The sequence below is a fragment of the Hydra vulgaris genome, chromosome 08 (assembly GCF_038396675.1).
Source record: "Hydra vulgaris chromosome 08, alternate assembly HydraT2T_AEP".
Classification (NCBI taxonomy): domain Eukaryota; kingdom Metazoa; phylum Cnidaria; class Hydrozoa; order Anthoathecata; family Hydridae; genus Hydra; species Hydra vulgaris.
Window position 1 is genome coordinate 31,019,075 of NC_088927.1, and position 27,014 is coordinate 31,046,088.

The 27,014-nt window shown below is 29.5% G+C and overlaps 3 protein-coding genes and 1 long non-coding RNA gene across 5 annotated transcripts; 1 reads left to right on the forward strand and 3 right to left on the reverse strand.

The window, feature by feature from the left end:
- Positions 1-1,580: 1,580 nt before the first annotated feature.
- Positions 1,581-2,801, reverse strand: LOC136083751 (uncharacterized). Of its 2 annotated transcripts, none has more exons than XR_010640054.1 (3): positions 2,669-2,801; positions 2,126-2,281; positions 1,581-1,822 (listed from the first exon to the last, which is right to left on the reverse strand). It is a non-coding gene; the product is annotated as an uncharacterized LOC136083751 (long non-coding RNA). The 2 variants fall into 2 exon arrangements; XR_010640055.1 differs by lacking the exon at positions 2,669-2,801 and adding an exon at positions 2,365-2,419.
- A 465-nt stretch (positions 2,802-3,266) lies between these two features.
- Positions 3,267-23,956, forward strand: LOC136083753 (uncharacterized). Its single transcript, XM_065803402.1, has 6 exons — positions 3,267-3,362; positions 22,165-22,329; positions 22,527-22,772; positions 23,106-23,183; positions 23,412-23,713; positions 23,795-23,956. The coding sequence occupies exons 2-6, from the start codon at positions 22,179-22,181 to the stop codon at positions 23,813-23,815; spliced, it is 798 nt and encodes a 265-aa protein (XP_065659474.1). The 5' UTR covers positions 3,267-3,362; positions 22,165-22,178; the 3' UTR covers positions 23,816-23,956.
- LOC136084289 (histone-lysine N-methyltransferase SETMAR-like) lies at positions 20,764-21,849 on the reverse strand. The gene has a single exon (XM_065804357.1). It carries the CDS (start codon positions 21,804-21,806, stop codon positions 20,832-20,834), a length of 975 nt encoding a protein of 324 aa, XP_065660429.1. The 5' UTR covers positions 21,807-21,849; the 3' UTR covers positions 20,764-20,831.
- LOC136083754 (uncharacterized) lies at positions 23,875-25,965 on the reverse strand. The gene is made up of 4 exons (XM_065803403.1): positions 25,789-25,965; positions 25,375-25,653; positions 24,985-25,242; positions 23,875-24,774 (listed from the first exon to the last, which is right to left on the reverse strand). The coding sequence occupies exons 1-4, from the start codon at positions 25,864-25,866 to the stop codon at positions 24,670-24,672; spliced, it is 720 nt and encodes a 239-aa protein (XP_065659475.1). The 5' UTR covers positions 25,867-25,965; the 3' UTR covers positions 23,875-24,669.
- Between the last annotated feature and the right edge of the window lie 1,049 nt (positions 25,966-27,014).

Here is a 27,014-nt window from a genome sequence, read left to right on the forward strand (position 1 = left end):
GATCTTTAAGGCCGTTTGTCATCCACGGTCGTTTGTCATCCACGGCCGTTTGTCATCCACGGCCGTTTGTCATCCACGGGTTATTAAAGGTTTTAGAATAAGTAGTTTTTCAAGTTTTGAAAAAGATATTTCTTATTGTTTAGAAATATATTTTTTATACAATCGTATGAACAAGTAATATGCATTATTTGCATTACTGTACTTAGTTAAAAATCCCTAATCAGTTTTCGCTAACTGTTCACAAAGTTCGTTAATGGATTGACTGTTTATTTGCATCACATATGTTGTAGAAGGATTGATAGCGTCAGAAAATACAAAGTAAGTTATAAGAAAATTTAGAAAGTGATGGCTAACATCAGTTTTTAAGATGATACTTTACACTTAAGAAACGATATAATTGTTAGTTAAAATAATATCAATAATCGAAAAAGAATTGTGCGTGACTCGCGTTGGTTTGTTTTTCATAGGTATAACGTTATTCTGAAAATGAATATTAACAAACAGTTTAGCGTAGCAATCATTATTTAATTTTTAAATATCTATGTTAAAACATACTCATAGTATTTAACTAGTCTGGAAACGCACGTCATTAAAAAATTAACTTATAGTCATTATATAAGTTAATTTTTAGTGAAATAATTAACCCTGATAATAAAGAAACATTAATATATTTTAAACTGAAACTATATATTAGTGCAAAAAACAAACATACATTATTTCAAGATTCAGAAGTGCTGGAGAAATACTAAACACAGATTTGAAACCAGCATAAAAAAGTACATCTAGTAAGCCTAAAATTAAAGCTGGTGCAAAGTCATTGTTGACCAGTGTAAAATGCAGATCGGGAAAAAAACTAATAGAATCTCATCGAAGAAAAAGATATCCCCGAACCAGTTTCTTTTTTTTAATAAAAATTTGTACCGATAGTAATTAACTCGTTTCAAGCAGTGTTCTAAATATTATTTACCTTGGTACTAATACTTAATCCTTTGATAAATAGCAATGTTTACCGAACCGGTAAAGTTGTTAAAATTTTCTTTTTTAATATTACTTAGATGCCCTAAAAGGTTCTTGTGGTCTTATCACAGAGCACTGCGAAAGAGAACTTATTAGGAAGTTCACCCATCTATTTTAACCGAAGTGGTAAAATTTGCTTTGAGGTAGGGTTTGAACCACCGATCTTTTGATTCTAAGCCATATGCAATACCACTGCACCGCAGCAGCTCTATCCTTTAAAGCAGAATTTTCTTTATAATTTTTAATGTAAACAATAAGTATAGCTTTTTTATATGGTATTTTTCTACCTCTTACTAAAAAATATTAAAGTAAGGGTTAAGTATAGAAAAGGTCGGTATGGAATATATTCCCAAGACCCGTATTTTACGGGTCGAAACAGCTAGATTAAATTATTCGTAGTCACAACGAAAATTTCAGTAAATTTAAGATTACTTTTTTTAGGTATTTTAGGTTAAACTCACTCCACTTCAAAACCCTTGTCGTCGGATATAAATATTACTTTACGAATCTCTCCATATTCGATAAATAAATTATCGTTTCTTTCTAATTGCATTCAAATAAAATACATTAAAGTTATTATTAATAAAAAAATGAAACTTTATACAAAATATTTTAAAACTTAAAAAACTAAATACAGGAAAATAACAATGACTTGTAAAAATCAAATTAAGATTATTAGCCAGTATTACAAGCCACATGAGGAAACACACTTGTAGTAATAACCATCACATTGCGCATCAGACGAACATGACTTTTTTCCATCACTAGATTTCTTATTTGTCCAACACCACATTCTGTCAAGCCCCTATATAAACATTTATATATATATATCTATATCTATATCTATATCTATATATATATATATATATATATATATATATATATATATATATATATATATATATATATATATATATATATATATATATATATATATATATATATATATATATATATATATATATATATATATATATATATATATATAGCACGAATATCTACGTTTACGATTGATGGAAGGTTATAATAAGACATATATATTTTTGATTTTATAGGAATTTCTTTCTTTATTCAAATGAGGTTTTATTTAAGAAATCAAATATCTTACATTACAATATGCCCAGCAAGTTGATTTATAGCAACCATATTCCACCTTAAATCCAGATTTAGGATCAATTCCATTTAATGTAGCCTCCGTAACAATCATTAATGCAAAAAGAACTGCGACAAAAACGATACGCATTGCAATATCCTTGTTTTAAACCTACATGAAAAAAATATTAAAATATATTTTGTATAAATTGTTATAACTATAACAACGTATATAAAATATATTGTATATCTAACTTGAAGAGAATATAATTCACAAAACTGTTTTACAACCATAAAATCTTGGTTTAAACTGGTAATAATAAAATGCTTTCTTAATAATAACATTATAAATGCCTATTGTTTTTAATTAATTTGTCAAAAAGTAATTAACACGTCCGTTTGAAACTAAAGTAGTTACGTTAAAACTATATATTAAAAAAATCGATAAATTTAAAACATTTTATATCCAAAATACAGTGTAAAATGTAGATAAAAAAGAAACATAGCTAAGTACACATTTATTTTTGATTTAAAATAAACTATTTATATATAACTATACCTATAAGCTTCCGTATTTAACGTTGAAATAAGTAACATTCAAATTTCTGGCGAATTTATAAAGTTTTTCCGACTAATACCCAGTACTCTTACAACGCCTTTAAGTAACACAATAGAAAAAAAAGATGACAAACAAAAACAGTACAATTGTGCTGTTTTTGTATGTTATTTTGTTCTGTTATTTCTATATAACAGAGTAATTTACAGCTTAAAAGGGTGTAGCAATTTAATCAACAGTATAATCTTTCATAACCTTTCGCTTACACAACAGAATGCTTAAATTATAGAAGGTGAAAAAAAAGGAAAAGCTAGTTAATTTAATATTTAGATTTTTTAACTTTAATGTTAACTTTTACAGAATAATTTTGTAATGACGCTATTTAAAACAGTACGACTGTTATTTTATATTTGTAGAATACAACTTTTTTTCTATAAGCAATAAGTTTTAAAAAGAAATCGTTTATGCACTTTCTTATTCTAAAAATTTTTGACTGTAAGATAAATATTTTTCTAATAAGTTTTGTTTTTATTTTCCATTGGATTAGTTTTTCTAGGGCCGAAGGGGTCACTGCTGTCTAAAAGGCAATTTTTTTTATTTTTTGGTTATTTTTTTCAACAGCGGTTGCAAACTTCCATCAACTCTTTAACTTCAAAACACAAACCTTGATAAGCAAAGCCGCTGAGCGGAGAGACAGGTATATACTTAAAATATGTAATATATTTTTTAACTAAATTTCTTTTTAATTGGAATAACTTTTGAATTTAACTGAAAGTAAAATGAATTTTTTAGTGAACTTCGTAATTCGTAATTCGTATTTTAGCAAATATTTGCTAGTCCTTAGACATTCATATTGAAAACTATTCTTTCCAATAATATATATAATCAATGATTTAAATAAAAAATTCATTTTGATGTAAGGCATTCGAAATATATATTTTTAGTGCAATCATGTCAGTACGCACCTACAACCTTTGCACTTCCTTTCTTCTCCTGTTATATCTAATATCTTGTTTTAGAAAATAATAAATTTAGTGAAATTAATTCATCCAGTAGGCACTGTACCTTTAAAAGACATCTTTTCAACGTTCTAAAAACAACGGTCGTCCAAAACGTTCAAAAGACTTTTAAAAGACGTCTTTCTTACGTTCCGTGCCCACTGGTATATGAAAATTAAGTTTTTAATTTAGCTGGTTACATAGTTAGACACAATTTTCTACTATTATACACAAGTACTTTCTTGCAAAGATAAGCAGCTAATTAAAACATATAAATCGTAATGGATTTTTTTATAAAATAGATTTTTAAAGAGTTTAGTTTTATACAGCGTTTAAACAGGGCATTTTGCGTATTTGAAGATTTTTGTAAATTTCAATAATTGTCGAAAAAATAGATAAACTTAAATTGTTTAAGTCTTTCCTTAATTGGATAATCGTGATGTATTTCAAAAATGCTTTTGCCATAAATAGTTTATGTGAATTGTTTTAAATAAATTTTTTACAGCGAGGGGCCGAATTATATTTTTTTATAAACGACTAAAACTTAATTGAAATTTTTTATTTAATTAAAGCTTATTTTTATCATCGTGTTATTGTTGAAGCCAAGTTAACAGAAAAAGAAATAAATATGTTCTTAACAAATCAAAATCTTTTCTAAAAGATAATGATAAAAAGATCCAAATCTTTTAAAAAAGAGTTTAATCTTTGATTTTGATGTCATGTATTTTATCACAATTCATCACACTTTTCTCTGTAATTACGAATGAAATGTGATGGATTTTATCACAACCTATATAAGAATCACAGTCTAAATAAAGAATGCAATGATCTTTGCAAACATATTTACTATGGCCATATAAATTTTATAACATATTTTATAATTTTATAACATATTTTATAAATTTTAAACAAATTTTACACCAATTAAATTCAACAAATATTTATACTTTAAATTTAAATAAACAAACATTTAACTAAAGTGCTGGAACGAAACAAGGGTTTTTGGTGTATAGGTTACACAGAGTTACGGAAAAAAGATCTGACCACCCAATATTTATTGCAAAAAACTTTTTCTACTCTATTATGAACGCATTTATAATTAGGAAACTTTTAAATTCAAAAAAGTACACACATGAACACAAAAGAAAAATGAGGTCTCATTGTGAATAATGTTTTAGCATTTATCGTGAATCAAATTGTCAAACATTTCAATTCGAAACCAAAAAGAAATATTGTTTTCCAAAGTTTTCGAATAATTAGCGGAGTTGATGATTTTAAAAATGATGTTTTTAAAAATGTAAACCAGCACCAATATTCGCAGCGGTTAAAAAACTCGAGAAGATTATGAATGTCATTTCACGCTTTCATTAAATGTTTTTTGATGAAAGCGTGGATTAAGTTCTGCAGTCTTTGTCAAAACGAATTCGTGAGACAAAAAATGATTTGATTTCCGTCAGAAATGAGAAGTTTAAATCATTAAGAGATTAATACAATCAAACCGGAGGAAGAAAAACGTGAAAATTTTAGAAGACAAACTATAATTGTGGGGAGATAGAGATAGAGAGATAGCGATAGCCATCTAACAATCTATAAATCAATCTCGAAATGATCTATGATTTGACCTTTTTTTACTTAACAATATTCATATTAGTATATCACAGGCACTGCTTGATTCTAAAAGTTTTAAGTTGAATTTTAAAAAACATGAGGTTTTTTTTAAATTCTAATAACATGTATAGGTTATTTTTTAATCTCATTTCGAAATATCGCAAAAAACATATGACCGTCCATTGTCTTTGAGAAGTTCATGTAACTGTTATCCAATGACTTTGGGGAGGGCCTTACTTTTTTTGGGCATAACAAAACTTATCGGTGCTATTTACACACTTTTGAGCCATTTTAATATAATAATTTCTAACTGACATAAATATCTTTTATTTACACTCCTTTCAAGGCATTGTTTTTACCCAAATCACTGCCAGGGTAGATTACATTTAAATTGCTGCTTTACTCGCGTTGCCGCAATTATTTGCAGGCACTGCCGGCGATAACTGCTAGCATAAAAAATATATATTTTTTTAATTTGCGATCAACACGCTGTTTAAAAAATACGACTAATAACTCCAATCAGAGATTAGAGTTATATGCTCGAATTAGTTGTTGTTCTATTTATAACTTTTAGTTAATAGAATGAAAAAAATTCATTCCAATCTTTAATCTGCATTTAAAGTATCCATAGAAACAAACAAACAAAAAATGTTTTTAATATAAATATATAGTGGCGTAACAGCAGATTCGCGGGCCCTGGGTCAAATTATTTATGGGGCCCTGAACATTTTTTAAAGACTTATATAAAGCTTTATAAATTAGGAAAAAATTTTGTTTTAAAATTTTTAATTTAAAATATATGGAACTTTTTATTCAGCAAATTCAATTACATGTGATTTTTAAATTGCAAAATCTCCAATGAGTTTTTCTTTGTCCACAAGTGTTTTATTTTTTTATTGCAAGTAAAGCAAATCGAGAAAGCTGATTTTGAGAATTCCTTGACTGTAAGTTGAATGACTGTTGACTGACTGAAAGTAATTAACGAGTAATTAACGAATGGTTTACAAGTAATAGACTTTCAATTGAAAATAAAGAGCCATTATTTTTAAGTTTTTTTTTTTTTTTATTGAAATCCAACTCAGTCTTTCTTTTTTTTTTTATTAACATTATATTTTGCTGTTAAATATAAATAACAGTTTCCATAAACTTACAATTAAGTTAATGACCGGAGCAAGATAAAGGCATTGATTTGCCTTATCCCCAAGCACCGTGTCACAATATATAATTTTTACAAAGTTGTTTAAAAAACATATAGTATAAAAGAAAAATTGAATGAATGTTTACAAAAAATATCTAAAAAATAAAGTAAAATATCGTTTAATACATAATATCATAAATAGATTGGGTAAAAGTAAAAGTGAATATATAAAACTTTATTTATATATACATGTATGTATGTATATATATATATATATATATATATATATATGTATATATATATATATATATATATATATATATATATATATATATATATATATATATATATATATATATATAAACATATATATATATATATATACACAAAATAAAATGCGAAAAAATGTGATTTTTGATAATAGTTATTGTCAAAAAATTTTAACTTTTTTTAATGATTACAAGGAATAATGACCTTGTTTTTCAATTTTTAAATTATATATCTGATCTATTTTTAAAAGAAAGACTTATAATATAAATCAAAATCTGAATTAATAAAAACTGTTTTGAATCAGTTTTGAACTAATGTAGAGTTTTTTTTTCCGGAAAAAATGTTTGGGAATCTTTTCCACAAAAGTGGTCCGCGATTCTGAATTCAATAAGAATTTTGTTTAGAATAAGATTTTGGTATAACAAAGTTGTTTGCGGAAAATATTGTAGCATATTTATGGTGTATTTATTTAAAATAAGTTTCAAATATTTTGGGGACAGTCTATATTTTGTTTTATAAATGAACTGTAGAACAAGATGGTTATTAAGTTTGAAAATAATCAGGGCACCAACTATACGTAAAAGAGCTTCACAAGGAAGCGCTCTACCAGCTCTAAATATGATTCTAACAACATGTTTTTGCTTGCTAAAAAGTTTTTTTAGCTTAGTATGATAAGTACTTGCCCACATGATGTTGCCGTAAGTTAAGTAACTATTTATAAAGGAAAATTACAAACTTTTTAAGGACTTAAAATTTAAAAGCGGCTTAACTCTAAAGATCATGCCAATGTTTTTTTAAATTTTTTTTTACTATAGAATTTTTATGAACTTTCCAAGATAGATTTCACCAATGTTCAAACCTAAAAAATTACAGGTATTTGCCTTTTGATGTTAGTTTTATTCATAAAAAGATTGGGAAGAATAAATGGTATTTCTTATGTTTGTGGAAAAGAGAAAATTTAGTTTTTTAAACATTCAAAGACAATTTGTTGCATATAAATCATTCATTTAATTTATTTAATTCTTCATTTACTACTGTAAAAAGTGATTCAATATTTTTGTGATAATATAAAAGATTCGAGTCATCTGCGAATAAAATAAAATTCAATAGGTTTGATGTTGAAGACAAATCATATATGTTTAAAAAAAAAGTAAAGCTCCATATATAGAACTCTGTGGAAATCCGCAGTTTACAGTTTTTTTGGTCGTTTCTAAATTTTCAAATTGTACATATTGTTTTCTGTTAGAAAGGTAGTTTTCAAACAGAAAACAATATGTACAAATTGAATCTAACGTAAAACAGTCTTATGTTAGATAAGTGATTAACTAACTCTACTATTGCGTGGTCTGTTGAATGTTATTTTTTGATACCAAATTGCTTACTGTATAACATATTGTTTTTAGTTAAATGATTATACAGCCTATTGTACACTATACGTTCAAGCAATATCGAGAAACAAGATAAAACAGATATAGGCCTGTAATTAGAAGGTTCTGATTCATCTCCAGACTTAAATACTGGAGTCACTCTAGCAATTTTTAAAGTATCCGGAAGTTTAACCGATTTAAGTGACTGATTGAAGATATGAAACAAAGAGGATTGAATTATATCATAGAATAATTTTAATATATTAACGCTAACTTTATCCGATCCTGCACTTTTGTTACTTTTTAAGCTTAGTAATGCAGTCTGCAACTCACGTATATCTAGCTTTGACTCATTCATTTTTTTATTAGAATTTGTTAGATAAGAATCAAACGTTGAAGAAGTAAAAGGAATACTTTCGGCTAAATTAGAGCTAATATTAATGAAGAAATTGTTAAATTCTTCAGCTATTAGTGCTACATCATAAATTGATTCACCGTCAATAAAAAGTTTGTTTGGCAAGGCGTTATTTTTATATTTGTTTTGTCCAGTTATCTTTTTAATTGCATTCTAAGTTTGCTGAGTATTTCCATTTGCATTTTCTAGCAATTTCGAATAATATAATTTTTTAGAGTATTTTTTGATTTTTTCAAATATGTTTTTATATTTTTGCTTCGTTTGAATATGTTTTTTTTTCAAAAAATTTTCATAAAGTTTTTGTATTTTTTCTTGACAATTTTAGTAAACCTTTTGTTAACCAAGGCGAATAAAGTGAATTTGAATTTATATAAACTTTTTTACAGGAAATGCTTTATTGTATTGTTTACAAAATTGCGCTGGGAAAAGTTCAAAAGCATTGTTAGCATCTCGTGATTGGAGAACAAGCTCCCAATTAACGAAGTTAATTATAAGGTTGGAAAATTGTTGTATGGAGTTTTCATTGATCTGTTGCTTGTAAATAATGTGCTTTGTGGATATATTATCAGGTGTTATGCTTTTTTTTTTCTTGATGCCACCAAAGGTCTGGTGGCATCAAGAGAAAATTGAAAAGTGGAAAGTTAAGTCGGGTCGCCTCCGTTGTCAATGAGAATGTCGAAAAGGTAAGATGTTCAACTTGTAATTAATGATTCCAATGGGTTTTCTAACTTGAATGTTTTGCCTTCAATTATCTTTGGTGACGTTTTCTTTTTTGCATATTTAAGATTCTGAACCATGGCCAAAAAAGCCAAGCCAATCAAATGTTCTAAAAAATACCATAGGTGTCTTTTGAAGGCTGATATTGCTGCATCTTTAACAACATTGCTACAGGTATAACCATTTAAAAGTCTTAACAGTCTCAAGTCATTATATGGGGCTCTTTCTGCCAAGCAAGCTTCATGCCAAAATTTTCCATAGACTAGAGCAACAAACACGCTGATGTCGGTCAAAGCTTTTATTTCATGAGCAGTGAGAGTCACTTGATTCTTGAAAAGAAGGATTTTGATTGGATAGATGCCCTTTACCATCCATCTAGTTGGTGAATGGCTCAAGGAGTTGAAAATCTTCTTATTTTGGGCAACCACCAAAAATGATGAGGTAAAATTGTAGAAGCTTGCCATAGTCTTAGCAAGCTTTTTTTTTTCTTGGCGTTGGTGTTGGTTTTTTACAACTTCTTTGTAGTATGCAACCATTTCATTGCGGAGATCAGTCATGGATCCATTGAGAAGCGTTTAATCAGCAGCATCATATTTGCTTGGGTCAAATGTTGGCCATTATTTTTGAAATGGTTTGTACAAACCTACATCAGGTCTAGTGGTCGCTCCAAGATATGTGGATGCAAATACGCTGGAAAGGATAACTTCAAAAACATGGACTTGCGTCTATCCATTCTAGAACAATGGGTAGTGCTGCGAGAAACTGTAATGCTATCTAGATCATGTCCAAAGGCTTGAGCAGCTGCAGCAATAACATAAGTAGCTTACCGATCACTAATGTTAACGCTGTCAAGCATGAGGTTCGAGTCTGGAGTCAGAATGTTATTCCTTGCCCTTTTTGGAGCAGAGTGAGGTAGCCATGTGGAAACGCTGATAAGTTCATCATCAGATACAAACTCAGTTTCAGAAGCGGAAGAGCTGGAAGAATGTTCTAACAGTAGAGTTTAAGCGACCACCGCTTGGTTTTTCCTGGCATATTCAGCATACCTTTCTTTTTGTTTTAAATGTTTTTAAAACAAAAAGAAAGGCATTATGTAACTTATGGAGCATATCTATCGGATGTAGTCGGTATCCTAGCATTTTCCCAGCAACGAAAGACGGATAATATGATAATATTGGCTCTTTAGTTTAATGATTACTTTTCTTCCTTGTGATAGTAGAGGAAGTTTGCCAGTACTTGTTGATTGGAAGGAAGTCTGGAGCATTCCAACTCTTTGGTTGATTCTCCAATTAACCACAACTGGCAGAACTTCTCCTTGTTGAAGCCTTTGCCATTTTTACCTAAACAATGAACCAGCAACCATTGCCTAGAGTTTACCCGTTCTGTTTATGTAATAGAAAACTTCTGTTTCATGCAAACATTAAAAAAAAATTTAACGAATGATTGAAATAACCTAGTACTAATACTACTAGTCTACTACAGAATGATTATTTTTAGTTTAATAATAACAATTTTTAGTTTAAACAATGAATATATAAATATTTAATTTAGTTTTAAAAATATAATTTACCTTGGAATCTTTGAGGAATTCAAATCAGAGAAAACTGTGTGTGATATAATAATTTATTACTAAATTATAATTAACTTAATCAATAGCCAATAATCATATTAATAATAGTGGAGACTCATGCATGAAATACAAACATGAAGAAGAAACATGAGAAGAATTGAAAACATGAGAAGAAGTGAAAACAACTAAAAGTTGACTTAAATTAAAATTAAGTAAGCAAAAAAGGTTGCTATGCAAATAGTGTATTTCTTTTTAAAATCTCATTTTACAGATTACTATATTTAATTTATTATAAAATTATTATACTTTTATTATATTTATTATATTTCTCATGAACTAAAACTACCGTTACCTAGTACTTACTCTCACACTTTGAGGTTAAAATATATAAAATATAACCACCGAACAAAAAATGAAATAACTTCAGGTAAGCCAAAAAAAATTGAAAATTACATAGTATTTTTAGTGTCTGCTAAAATTGTTCAACTTTACGCCACCTCAAAGTGTTACTGAACCTGTCTCATTTTGGCTTAAGGACTCCTCTCATGTATAGAAACAAGAGCAATTATGACCTAAATTGATATTAATAAAAAATTATATATATATATATATATATATATATATATATATATATATATATATATATATATATATATATATATATATATATATATATTAAGGTGGACTGAAAGCATTGTAAAAAAAAAAATTTTAAAATCTTTAATGCAGGGGGTGGAGTAGTTGCTCCATAGTAGCATTTGTGAAAACAAAAATGTAGACCAATAAATCATTAGTTTATTGGTGTTGAGGTGCCCCAACACTCTTGAAATATCACCAATTTTATGCAATTTTGTAATTTTCTGATATTTTACATACAACTAAGCAATGGTAAATTTAGTTACTTAAAATACTTGTACTACATAGTACACAAATGCACACTACACATGCAAATAAAATGTTAAAGTCTGTATTGTCTTTGTTGTCAAACGTTTTCATTTTCTTTCTGGATTCAATATTAGAATGGATAAATCCGTCTCATTGTTTAGTGCAAACTGCCGCTGATGCCTCAGTCTCTAGACGAATATGTTGCTCAGTGGCTTGGGTGTGGCAGGGAAGTTGTGGCAGGCTCCTAACAAGCTGGTTGTTACTGTTTTTAACGCAGTCTTGTAGCTCTGCTTCAGCCAGGTGTTTCATCATTGGAGGTTCGCAGCGGTCCTCGTTGTTCCAGTTTACCAGGTCAGTGTAATCTCTGGCATTAAAGTTTAAACTTGGAACTCCAAATTGTCGCAGTGCTTCTGATGCATTCTCCTTTTGTGCAGCAAGTATCCGTCTGCAGCCCAGCTCTCTGATGTGGTCTTATTCATCAGCTAGCATTGTCATCAAGATGTTCTCAGAATGGCAAAAGTAACTGTTTCTGGCAATTACAGGATCAACAATCGCTTTGAGTTTCGGTTTCATGTATCTGGAAAAATGTATTAATCTCCACATATGTCGCATTCCTTCTGTGCACGCCGACCTGACGTTAATGTGGAACCATAGCGGTGCATACACAGTCATGAGATACGTGATAAGTTCCACAAGATTCTCGGTAGGAATAGCTGTAGCTACATATGACTGAAGCAGCCTGTTAGCGGTAGTCAATCATCTTGAATGTACCACCGGCCCGTGCTTTTGAAACGCAAATTCTTCAAGACATTGCCCAGTCTCTACTGCTTTACACATGTTGAACAAATATTTTTGATCCGTGCTTAAGTCAGCACAATCCACAGGAAGACAGTTGTCAAACTTTATAGCCACAAATGGTACAACAGGCAATTCTTCAATTGTTGGCAGTAAACTTCCAATGGGTCCAGAAAACAATTTTGGACCACTCGTAACTCCATAAAGATGAGTAATAAGATGTCTCAGCGGTAATTCATTTGCATGCAATAAGCAGACGAGCAAACCGATCACACCTCGGTGTCTGCCGGTATTGACATTAGTGCCATCGCACCCAATAGCCATTAGATCCTCTGTTTTGACTTTATTCTCCTTTAGAAAGTCCCAGATACCTGTAGTTATACTCTCGGCTCCTCCACTTGAAGGTGTAATGTGGCCTAGGTACTCTGAATTTGACTCGCGAACTAGACACATGTTCTTCTACAATAATCCGTCCATAGTTTTTGTTACCTTTTCTAGTTTGCACTCTAGTCTTATCATTGTGGCCATTGAAATAGAGTTCATTCAGTTTTTGCTGGAATGCCTGGGTTTGTAATTGCTTTCTGACTTTTCGCCGTTTTCTGCCAAATTTATTTTTATCTATTACCATTGATGAGTCCCCCTTGTGTATAAGACCCAATTCTTGCAATGTTGCTCTGACAATAGCTGCTGCACAACGACCTGGACTTTATATCTGTCGTACATCTTAGCTACATTTGGTAGGTCGAGTCGCATTTTTTTTTTTGCGCCGCTTTTAATCAATATCCAATACTTTACTGTCAGTAGTGTCAGTGGTAACACTGAAATCCGGATCCATTGCATCCATTCTTGAGTCGTCCTCATCAGACTTTGCCGAAACATTTACATCGTCAACTTGTTCATCAATTTTGATACATTTGAAATGTTTTTCCATGAAATCATCAACTCGTCTTTGGCGTTTTTATCGTAACACGAGTTTCTTTCTAGTTCTTACATCAACTCCACCGATCACCATTTCTCGTTGATTTCGTTAGTCCGTCAAGAAGCTTCTCTCCGCAGGCGGCACCTTATGCTCAAGTTTGCATCTGCAACTTGGAAAATTGATACATTTGCAGATTGCAATATCAAATAGTTGCAGATCTGTTTCGGTCGCAAATCTTTTAAGTCACTCAGTGTATGCTGGATCACATTGTCTGGATGTATATGGTTTTAGCAAGTTTCTGTAATTGCTGTGGAGCATTTTGATTTTTTCTACAATTCTCTTGTGTGATATTACCGGGATTGGCGCTTTGATCCATATATGCTCGATATGTTGCGCTGTTCTTTCTGCGACTGTGGAAACTGCAGGATCCGGAGCAGTCTGTCACTTTCATCTCTCATCGTATCTGCAACAAGGTTCGTATTGTATCCAACTTTGTTGGCAGCTGGGTCTCTTTGGCTCTAGACGGATAACCGTAAACGGGACAGCATTGGGACTTTCTTGCCGGCTTCTTTGATGCGCTTCGGGGTGTAGTATTGCACTTTTCCGTTTCCTGAAAACATAAACAACACGAACTCAGTTATTGCTGAGAAGCGGCCGATGAATGTAAACCTAAACTCTAACCCCAACTTTAACTGTAACTTTAACCTTAACCCTTCTCAAGTTAGCATGATTTGCTAAGTTCTGTCACGTAATAATAATAGGGTTACGGTTATGTAATAATGCAATAATGTAATAAATATAGTCGCACTGCTTACCTGAGCATTAGTCAGATTCTTTGATTTGCTACTGGGTGTCATAACAACTTCTGACATTCTTTGTTTTGCTGAAAAGTACATTTAATTAAAAAAGTACAGTTTATTGTATAGTATTTACTTTATTTTCGTTATGAATGACTAATAATAAAGAAAGCATAAAATATCTACAACAGTCTGTTGCATTACCTAACTCTCTGACTCTGTTTCACTGCCCTTAATTATAATTATGGTTGCTTTTGGTAGTACTTCATTGGAAGCTATACCATTTTAAAACCAAGTTGGGCCATTTGGTAGTCATAAAATTGGGACGCCCTGGGGCATCATAAGATGACTTCCAAAATTCAAAATATTTTGCACAATAACTAACAAGGTCATGGAGCAACTATTGCATGCCCTGCCGTTTTTTAGTTTTCAAGACAGATTTTTCAGCCCATATATATATATATATATATATATATATATATATATATATATATATATATATATATATATATATATATATATATATATATATATATATATATATATATATATAGTTTGTTGCATTTAGGAAGAGCGGAAGGTTTAAAAGTGATACTAACGCCAAAACATACGTCACTTTTAATTACTTTTGACTTTCGTCCAACATTTGCGTGTTTTCAAAAAGTTAAAACCATTAATTTAATTACAATTTATTCGTTTTTTAAAAAGAGCACAAAAACGCAAATTTAATTGACCAGGGTGTTTTTAAAAACATTCTGAATGTTTTTTAACAATATAACTAATGTTTTTATTTATATTTTTTTAATAAAATGTTTTTTTTAAGTTTTTTTTTACTGCAAATCATGCGCGGAGTGTTGCTATCTCGACTACATTATAGGCTGACTCGCAAGGAAGTGCTGCTACATCTACTATCTTTTAGCCTGACCCGCAAGGGTGTGCTGCTACATCGACTGAGGGTTTGATTGAGGCAGGCATTCTATCAATCAATAAAAAAAAAATTCCGGTCTTGCATTTTACTTTTTACTTTTTGTCAACAAAATATGGAAATAATATTTTGACAACATATAGGAGTTCTATATATACAAATATATATATATATATATATATATATATATATATATATATATATATATATATATATATATATATATATATATATATATATATATATATATTTTAAATGACGACATCTTGTATGAGAGTTGAATAAATTTAATATGTGAACATCAATAAATACGATAGATTATTGATACTAGCATTTTCAGCTTTAGTTACAAATTATTAATTAAATTAAATTACAATCAAACGGTAAAGTCACATTTTAATGGCTTCTTAAAATTTTCGCTTTAATTGTGCTTCTTTAATATTACGTAGGTATAAAAAATATGGTGTCCAGAATTGCGTCTTCACATATTGACCATCATCTAAATTCATACCTCCATTTTTAGGTCCGCATTTGTTGAACTGAATTTCGATTGTCTCTCGAACTTTTCTTTCAAATTTTTTGGGTTCTTCTTTTAACGTCTTTACTTGATCCTATTTTATACTACATGAAAATTTAATTTTATGATGCCCAATTGCGATTGTTCTAATTTTTCTTCAAAAACATTTTTTGGTATTGTTATGTTCTTGTTGCTATTTTCATTTTTGTTTCGCCGATGTATTTTTGTTCACACTCACATTCTATTAGGTATACTCCGGGATGGCTATTTGATGGTAGTTTTGTTTTGTTGCGTGAAGTTAGTGAAGATTTAAGATTTGCACTAGATTTAAAGACTGCCCTGTAACCTGCTTTCCTAAAGATTTATCGAAGTTTTGGTGATAATATTGGGATCCACGGTGGTGATATAGTTGGCATGGTTGCTTCGTTGTTAGATAAAATTATTTCATTACTTGAGTGTCGTTTAATTAAAAAATTATTATTGAGAGAATTCATATTTATTGATGTTCACATATTAAATTTATTCAACTCTCATACAAGATGTCGTCATTTAAAATTTATTTCACAGCTAAATACGGAGCTGAGCTTTATAAAGAAACAAAAAAATTTTAACAAGCAAAGATAAATATAGCAAAATTGAAGAACCAATATATCTTTCTTCAAAAATGTCTAAAACATAAATTAATACCAAAATGGCTTTGAGTTGTATGTCCAATAAATAGCAAAAGAGGAAGAGACATAACTAAAAGGTACCGTTTTGAATTACTAATATGCATTAAAAACGATTATAGAACTTTTATTCAAATTGCTTAAATACTATAATGTTATATATCATTAGAAAGAGGATTATTACAGTATTTTAAAGGTGAAAAAGTTATCAAAATCGAACAATTGGTTCAAAAGTTATGGCGTTTTAAGTAGCGATTTTTCTATATATGGATTTGTTGAAGAAACTGTGGTCAAAATAATGTTTTTCTTCACTTAAATTGTAATAACTTTGCCAATTCTTATCGAAATACAAACATCTTGGTGTCAAAAGATAGGTGTAAGAGTGGGTTACAACTTTGTGTTAAACTCTAACCACCGGGTGTATCGGATGGACAGAGGGGGCATCAAACCAACACCTCACCCGTATAAAACTGAACACTTTTTTCAGAAAACTATTATTTTAAAGACATAAGCAATATAAATACACAAAAAAGTTGTTTTAAATTTATAGTTAACCACCAAAATATATGAGAGGTGAATGTTAGCAATAGAGGTGGGTGTGGTGGCGATTGGTGTATCACACCCTAGGATCAAAAACGACTTGATTTTATAAATATTTATATCTTTACTAAAATGAGTAAAAATTAGTACACAATATAAAATTATGTTATACAATCTTACGTATAAAAGTGGTGTTTCTATTACGAAGGGGTGTATGTCCACCACCTGCCTACCCCCCTACCCCCGCCTCTCCACTAACCTAAAAAAAAATTATTATTTTCAAAATTTGAACAATAAATTTAAAAAATAAATTAACAAATTAAAAAATTTGGAAATAAATTAAAAAATAAATTCATACCAGACAACCACCAAATATGGGAGGTGAAAGTAAAACTCACAGTAGATATGTTGATGATGTTTTAGTACTATAATATCAAAAAATGTTTCAATTTTTGAAATATCTGATTGAATATTTAAAGTACAACAACAAAGAAGTAAAAAACATATTCCACTAGATTAAAAGATACATTAGTGGTGCATCCATGGTCATAAGAGAGTGGAGTATAAGGGAGGGCGTATCCAAATATGTCATAAGAAAGGGGCATTCTAATGCCCCTTCACTTCTTACAAAAAATTATTATTTAATTGGATATATATTACAAAAAAATTGTACAACTACTAATGTGGGGCTATAAGTCAATTGGCTGTAAAAAACATGTCATCTTTCTAATCAAGTATAGCAAAAACCTATAATAAAGTCTTTCATGTGATTATTACATTAACAGAAGTAAGGACCATACAGTATAGTTAACGAGCTAGCCATTTTGTTTGGTTCACAAACAAATTTCCTGTTTCAAAATAAATAATAAATAAAATATTAAAAAATAATATTTAACTATTTTAAAGATAATACAATTTATTTTTGTCTTGGCTTTTAGTGAATGATTAAAATAATTAATTCCAAAAATGAAACTATGTTTTAATCATTTTTAAAGATAGACACCACGTGAAGGTAAGCCAGAGCTGTCTATCAAAAATTCAACAAGTCACAACACTTGCTGTATTATTTAGGCAAGTCACAACGCTTGCTATATAATTTATGCAAGTCACAACACTTGCTGTATTATTTAGGCAAGTCACAACACTTGCTGTATAATTTATGCAAGTCACAACACTTACTGCATTATTTAGGCAAGTTACAACACTTGCTGTATTATTTAGGCAAGTCACAACATTTGCTATATAATTTATGCAAGTCACAACACTTGCTGTAATCTTTAGGCAAGTCACAAAATTTACAATACATTTTTGGCAAGTCACAACACTTGCTGTATTATTTAGGCAAGTCACAACACTTGCTATATATTTAAAAATTCTCTCACCAATTATCGAAGTAAGGTTTGCTAAAGATAAAGAAAATAAATTAAAATTGTTGGAATGCGAATTGAATATTTTTTAACTTTAAAATACACTAGTTTCGAGTTATAATATCTATATAATGATGTATTAACAAAGTATACACTTTAAAATATTGAAACCTACAAAACTTACATATTTGTTTGCCATATTCACCTAAACACCAATTTTAAATTAAAACATTTACTTGAAGTTTATACTTGTAATGATGTATCAATTAGTTATATGTTGAAAAATACAGAAATCTATGAAACTTACGTATCTGCTAGCCGTACTCACCTAAATACCAATTTTAAATCAAAACGTTTATTCAAAGCAAACAAGGAATACTAACAAAGCATACAAATACTTTTAAATGATATAGTAACTAAAACAATTTAAACTAAATTTACTGATTGTTTGTTCTAATTTGTCTACAGAAAAAAAAAGTGACTTAATAAAATTTAAGAATTAGGTATACAAAAATACAACTAACAACAATCTACATAGACATAATAAAGAACTGTATTTGAAAACTAATAGTAAATGACTAAATACTAAATTAATTCATATAATAGGGATATAACTACTGGTCCTCTCTAAAGCAAGTTCATCTAAAGAAATTAAATTAACTTTATTTTTACAAAGTAATATAAAAATTTGCATATAGTAAGTCATTTGTATATATATATATATACATATACATATATATATATATATATATATATATATATATATATATATATATATATATATATATATATATATATATATATATATATATATATATATATATAATAAAAATAACTACTGAGCTATTGAAAAAAGAAAGTAATTAACTGATGTTGTTGGCTGACGCCATTTCACAACTTTGAGCATCTAAAACAGCGAAAGAAATATTTAAGTTATACATAAAGGTTTAGATCAACTTTTTTCTCCGCGCAGCGGCTTTGTTCGTCAAGGTTTGTGTTTCGGAGTTATAGAGTTGAGAGAGGGTTCTAACCACAATTAAGAAGCCTCTTCATCTGTTGTGGCCTTCTGGGCCTTGGGGAGGTGAAATAACAAAAAAAAAAAAAAAAATATGTATATACATATATATACATATATATATATATATATATATATATATATATATATATATATATATATATATATATATATATATATATATATATATATATATATATATATATATATATATATATATACGTAAGTGTATATATATGAATAAAGAAAATATCTTTATATTATCATGTATAATATTGTATACTTGAAAAGAGTGCTCAATAGATAAACTAGAGCTATATAATATATATGTTGTTGTTGCCCGCAGTACCAGGAATTAGCTAAATGCTAATGTTTATAATATAATTTAATATTGCAACTCTGAGTTTCATGTGTTATCACAATCATCAGGCAAGTTGTATTGTATTTTATTACGTCATCTGGCAATTTGCCTTACTGACGCCCTCATAAGTTTACAAGTTAACGTAAAATATAAAAAGTAAAAGAAAAAGATAACGTAAAATATAAAAAGTAAAAGAAAAAACATAAAATAAAATTCTATCGGAACTATTTGAGATAGTTCTGTGTGTTAGCGATTATTTTAAAATTAATTGTCATAAATTATTTTTAATTTCATGGCCCAAACTCGTTTGATTATGAAAATTTTAGAAAGTTTTTTTGTTTAAAAAGTAAATAAATAAGACCTGGGGCCAATGCTATAAACATAAAAAACGAAGTTTTTTCCGTAAAACACGAAGTTTTTACCGTAAAAAGCGAAGAAAAAAAAAGTCCATTGCTATAAACATTCAAAAAATACCGTTTTTGAGATAAAAACTTCGCTATTAAATCCAATGCTATAAACGAACAAGGGAATCCCTTTTTCAGATAAAAAATGCGTTTTTTCGAAAAAAAATTTCAGATAGATTTTTTATCTCTATTTTAGATATTTTCTTCGTGATTTTTAGCGGCCATTCTTGGAACAACGTTAGCACTTCAAAATCATTGAACATTCTCTGTTTGTGTTATTATGTAGATATTTTACAGATAAAACTGAAAAGGATTTTGGTAATTAAACTAATTTAATTTAATTAAACTAATTTAATTTAAGTAATTAAACTAATTACTTAAAATCTTGATTTAATCGATTATTCAGTTCCTTGTTGGTTTTCCTTGTTAGGTTTTTGATAGTAATTTTGGTTAAACAAATTTTTCATGTTTGACTAAAGAAAAGTATATATAGTCGACAATTATGCCATATAATACACAAATACACAACAAAATAAAATGCTGTCTAAAGAACTTAAAATGTTACTAGCAATAAAGATCAGAGAAAACAAAGAGGTTCTTCTTGGGAAGCTTAGTATGTTTTAATTAGCAAACTATTTAAATAAAAATATGTATAATTACATTATATTATATATATATATATATATATATATATATATATATATATATATATATATATATATATATATATATATATATATATATATATATATATATATATATATATATATATATATGTATATATATATATATATATATATATATATATATATATTAGGTTGCTGCAAAAATAATCTCGTTTTTCAACCGTTAACTTTGAACAAACATAACTCAGCATAGAATAAACTTTATTAATCGAAATAAGAACCATTACAATCAACACATTTTTGCCAACGAGAAACAAGTTTATTTATGCCGGTAGCGTAAAATTCCGAAGTCCTGGAAGCGATGAAGTCATCAAAGGTCGTTTTGACATCGTCTCGGCTTTTGAAGCATTTCTCGTGGAGGAAGTTGTCGAGATGCTTGAAAAAGTGGTAGTCGGTGGGCGAGAGGTCCGGTGAGTATGGTGGATGAGGCAGAGTCTCGTAGCCCAATGCGTTCAACTTCTGCAGGGTCGGTTGTGCGACGTGCGGCCGGGCGTTGTCGTGGAGGAGAATTGGTCCCTTCATATTGACCAATCTCGGGCACATACATCGGAGCTTTTGATGCATTTCGTCGATTTGCTGGCAGTACTTCTCTGCCGTAATCGTCTCGCCAGGATTCAGGAAGCTGTGATGGATGAGACCGGCTGCAGACCACCAAACAGTCACCATAACCTTCTTTTGGTGGAGATTCGGCTTCGGGAAGTGCTGTGGGGCCTCATCGCGGTCCAACCACTGCGCGGAACGTCGTCGGTTGTCGTAGAGGATCCATTTCTCATCACACGTCACGATCCGGTCGAGAAACGGATCGTTTTTGTTGCGCAGAAGAAGAGCAGACGATACCTCAAAACGACGATTTTTTTGATTTTCGTTCAGTTCGTGCGGCACCCATTTGCTAAGCTTTTTTGACTTTCCTATTTGCTTCAAGTGGCGATCAACTGTTGAGTTATGAACGTTGAGTTCTTCCGCAACCTCTCGTATGGTTTTGCGCGGGTCGGCTTCGATTAAGGCTCTCAATTGATTGTCATCAATCTCAGACGGGCGTCCGCGACCCTCTTCATCTTCAAGGCTCTTTTCACCGCTGCGGAATTTTTTGAACCACCACTGTGCCATACGTTCGTTAGTGGTTTCTGGGCCAAATGCAGTGTTGATATCGCGAGCTGTCTCGGCAGCTTTTCGGCCCATCTTGAATTGGAACAGAAAAATCGTGCGAATTTGTCTCTTGTCCATGATAGATTTGACGTCCTGTAAAAAATGACTAAATTATTTTAAAACAAAACCAATACGATAACTAGATCAAGCGAAAAACGCGCTTTTAAATAACATATAGCATGACATCTGCCAATAATAAATTTATTCAAAAATTCATCCAAAAATATAAAATATGAAAAACGAGATTATTTTTGCAGCAACCTAATATATATATATATATTTTAGGTATGATTCTAATTATAAAATAATATATTATTATAGAATATTTAGTATTTTACTATATAAAACTATATTATACTATATATTGATTATTTATTTACTTTACTTTTAGGTCCATCTATTACTATGAGGCATAGAAATAGAATTTGGGAAGACATAATGTCACATTTAAATAGTTTAGGGGCAAAAATTGAAGATATCAACCAGCTGCGTAATAGAGAGTGGGATTATTTGCAAAGAGCTACAATGCAAAAATTTGCTAAAAGTCTAAAAACAGGTATAGTTTTGTTATATATATATTTATATGTGTGTGTGTATGTGTGTGTGTGTGTGTGTGTGTGTGTGTGTGTGTGTGTGTGTGTGTGTGTGTGTGTGTGTGTGTGTGTGTGTGTGTGTATATACACACACATATATAATTAAATATTTTTGTATATATATATAATATATACAAATATATATATACATTTTTTAAAGGTGCTGCAGGGAGACAACTAACAGAATTAGATAATGTTGTCTTAGACATTCTTGACAGGAAGTCAATAAATGTATCTGGAATCAATGTTCCTGATTTTAATATCTCTTTTTGTATGACAGATGATGCATTGTCATCCACTCCCAAACAACTTTCTACTCCCACTGCCACCCTTTCTTCATCAAGTAAAGAAGTAAACTTTACTTTGAAACAATCTGATACAGCTTCTTTTATTTCATCTATGTCTGGTATATTTTTCTTTATTGGTTAAGACTAGTTGTATTATAAGATATATATATATATATATATATATATATATATATATATATATATATATATATATATATATATATATATATACATATCTTCCTGATGATCCAGCGATGGTGAAACTCCGAGTCGAAGATAAAAGTTAGATAAGTGTTTTTTACTAATTACTAATTAATTATATATATACATATATATATAGATATATATATATGCATATATATATATAGATATATATATACATATATTGTATAGTTTATAGAGTTCTATTTTATTCTTATATAAATTCTATACAAATTAATTGTTTATATTAGATGCAAGAATTGATTGTATGTTCTCCCCTAATTTAGACAATACCACTCTTGTTGGTGATAGTCGTCAGATACTTCAAGGTAATGCAATTTATAAATTGTTTTTTTTTTAAATCTCAGTTGTTTAATTTAGTTAATTGTAGGTTTTAGACTTATAATTATATAACAGACAACATCAATTTGTGCTTAATTTTTTAAAACTAGTATTTCCAAAACCATCAAAACTTCTTATTTTTAAAGGAATCTAAACCACCTTTCTTATTATTTTAGTTAACTGATCTTGTTTTGACACCTAGAATTAAATTTTAGATTCAATTCAAAATAAACCATCAATGGGGGCATTAAAAAATTTAAAAAGAAAACAAGCTAGAGAAAGTCTCTTGGTAGATGGAAGTTTAAAAAAATTGAAAGTATGTGTTTTAGGGTTAGAAAAAGAAAGATTAGAAAAAGAACAAGAGTTAAGAGTTAAACTTATGAAATTGGACGTTGCCCTCAGGCAACAGCAAATTCGAAAAGAAAAGGCTTTAACAATATATTACACAACAGCAACAAAGCTAATGCATGAGAAAATGCAACCTTCAAACCAGCAACATTTTGTAAATACAGACACGGTATTTTATTTTTTATTTTTTAAATTAATTTGTAGTAATAATTAGTATAACTTTATCATTAAAATTTTTTTTTTGTTTTAGGAGGAAATTCTCTTGCATTAAGAGAAAAGCTACATCATAATTTTATGTTAAATTTTGAAAATTATTGTATAAAAATATATACTATATTTAAACATTCGTCTTGTATAACCATGACCAATTACATTTTTTTAGTAACAATAAAAAAATAACTCCAATCTGAAATTGTTATTGTTATTTCATTTTTTTATCACCATTGCCTTACAGTAATAAATTCTGTAAAACTTCACACAAACATTAAGACCAATGCTGTTGCAATGTGAAATAGATACAAGCATTACAACTATAAAGTTAACAAATCTCCTATTATTTTTTAAGCGTGCTCTATAAAAAAACAAAATATACATACTTAAAAACAAATATAAACATATATTTTTATGGTCTAATTTTTTATAAAAATTTCTTGCATTTATTAAAAAATCATTGTGTAAATTTTTTTCCAATTTTAATTCAACTAATTTAGACACAAATCTATGATCCATGTCTAAACAATTTTGATAGATCCTATGCTCTAGAACAAATTGTTTATGAATTTTTAAACAATATTTTTAAGTAAAGTAGTTAAGTAGCTGTAATCGTCTATTCAAAGCTCTATCATTCTGATTTTCTTGAGCTAGATTTTCATCAGCTTGTTCTTCTTCGCGTTCTTCAAAGTCATTACCGTTGTCTTCATGTCGAATACACAAGTTATGGATAACAAATCCACACATGATAAGCTTAGAGGCATCTTCGACCTTATGCAAACGAATTCCAGTTTTCAAAGCATAAAACCTGTTTTTGACAATTCCAAAACATCGCTCAATTATGTTTCTAGTTTTTCTCTGTGCTATGTTGAAACGTTTTTGAGCTCCGTCTGGATCACCGGGAGAAGGTGGAATTTACCATTCTCGACATGGGTACGCAGAGTCAGCCAAAATTACAGCTCCATTAAATGGAAGCTCTCCAATTTCAAACTTGTTCCATAGGTTGCAATTTCTTAGAACCTAATAGCAGTAAAGTCACAATATTTAAATTTACTGTAAGTTACATTATAATACGTTATATTAGTTAGTCTAAGCTACATTAAAATTAGCAATCATAATAGTTCAAATAGTATGTTCAAATATGAACATTCCAAAGAGTGTCACGTACTAGTTGAATAGCCGGCATTAGTGCACTAACAGTTGTAAAATATAACTTAGTGACAGACTTACATGTGCATCATGCCACCTTCCTGGACTGTTGGTCGATGCATAAAATATGGATGTGTCGGGTCCACATACTGCCATTGCATTTATGCTATGGACATGATGGCGATTGATTAGAGAATCTTCATCTGCTTGAGGAGGGTTAGAAAGGAGTATATGAGATCCATCCAGGACACCACATACGCACGGAAAACCTCCAATTTCCATGAACTTCTGTGGAAGAGTGGAGCAATCATTAGGCCACTTTATGATCTCTTGTCGAATCTAATCTTATAGGATAACAATTTTTATCTTTACTAAACTTAGTTTTTAATTTACTTACTAAAATAAAAATAATAAGCAACTTTATATGACAACGTAAAACTTTCAATAGTTTTATTAACTTAATACACTAACATTGAAAATAGCTTCTCCTACACTGTGTATAATACGATAAATTGTGTTGGTAGAGATTCCATGACAGTCTCTGAGAACATGAAAAAAAACATTTGTGCCAATAAAATGAAGAAATACCATTATCTGGAAACGTACTGAAATGCTTTTATTTCGCTTAGTATAATGTTGCAAATCATCTTTAAGCCTAGTTTCTAAAAAATCTAATACAGCTCTTGGGACTCGATACTGCTCTCGAAAAACGTTGTCAGAAACATCTTCGTTAAAAGAGCGACCATTAAACTAAAATGAAATTGAAAAACAAAACAAAAATATAATTTCTGTGCATATTTAGTATGATTTCTGATTTTGTTCGATAACAAATCATTAAAAAAACATCAAAATTTAGTAATTTTAAGTAATGCTTTAAACTCCAACCTCTCGAGGCAATCGGTGGCGAAGCTCATTTTCTGCAACTTCGAAATCTAAATCTTCATCCGAAAAAATTAAATCCATGTTCCTATTTTAATTTTATACAGTTTTTTTAAACACCAAATACTTGAATGTAAAAATATTTATAAAAATAGAGTAGACAGCACAGCCTACTTAATAACTAATAAAATTTATTTAGTAGGCCTACTTAATAAAATTTTTTAAAAAAATTGTTGTTATCAATGACGTATTACGGATATAAAAAGTGCGTGAATTTAAGTGACGTATACGTTTTATGCTTTATAGCAATGGCCGAAAAAAATACAAATAGCGATAAATTCTTCGAGTTTACGCATTTTTTTACGTGTAAATAATTTACTTTAAAAATTGCGTTTTTACGAAAGATTTTTTTTCTCGAAAAAAACTTCGAATTGTTTATAGCATTGGCCCCTGTTTACAAAGAAATCTTTCTGACTTATTTATAGTAAATAAAATTATATTAGTAAGAAAAATCACTGAGAGAAAATCAAATTAAAAACGAAAATAAATATAAAAAATAAAGGAAAAATTATTCAAAATTGGTCCCCGTCCATCCCCGTCTGAACGATTACTTTTGCCATTTTGTTTTAGGAATACCGTTTCGTCTGTCGCGTATTTTTTCTATTTGCTTTTGTTTAACTGGAGTTTGCGGGTGTGTTCTTTTCCGATCACTCGCTTGCTCCATCGCCACATTGTTCTCGTCGTTGTAGTCGTTGTTATCGTCGCTCGATGTTTCTCCATTTTCAAACTCGTTTTTCTTAATTAAAACGTCTTTTTCCTTCTCCTTTCTAAGACTCTTTTTGGATTTATATTCCATAAACGCATCCTCGACTATAATAAGATTTTCAATAGGATGCACAATTTTCAGTTTTTCTTTTTCCAAGCGTCTCGCATCGTCAAAGGCGCTTTCATTTTCGTGTTGTATATTATTTATTTTATTTTTTACTTCTTCCGGTAAACTCAAGTTAAGTTGGCGTTCTAAAGTAATAGTAGAATTATTTTTATTCAAGGAATAAATTGAGTTTTCTCCTCTTGGTGTTGTCAAATTTGATGTTGTCTTTTGTGATGGTGAAGTGAAAAGAAATACGGGTGCTTTGCCTTTCCTATCGATAAGACTCTGACCGAACGTGAAATCAATTGGATTCTCGACTGTAGTTATATTTTTTATTTCATGGTTGTTAGTTGGGGGAACA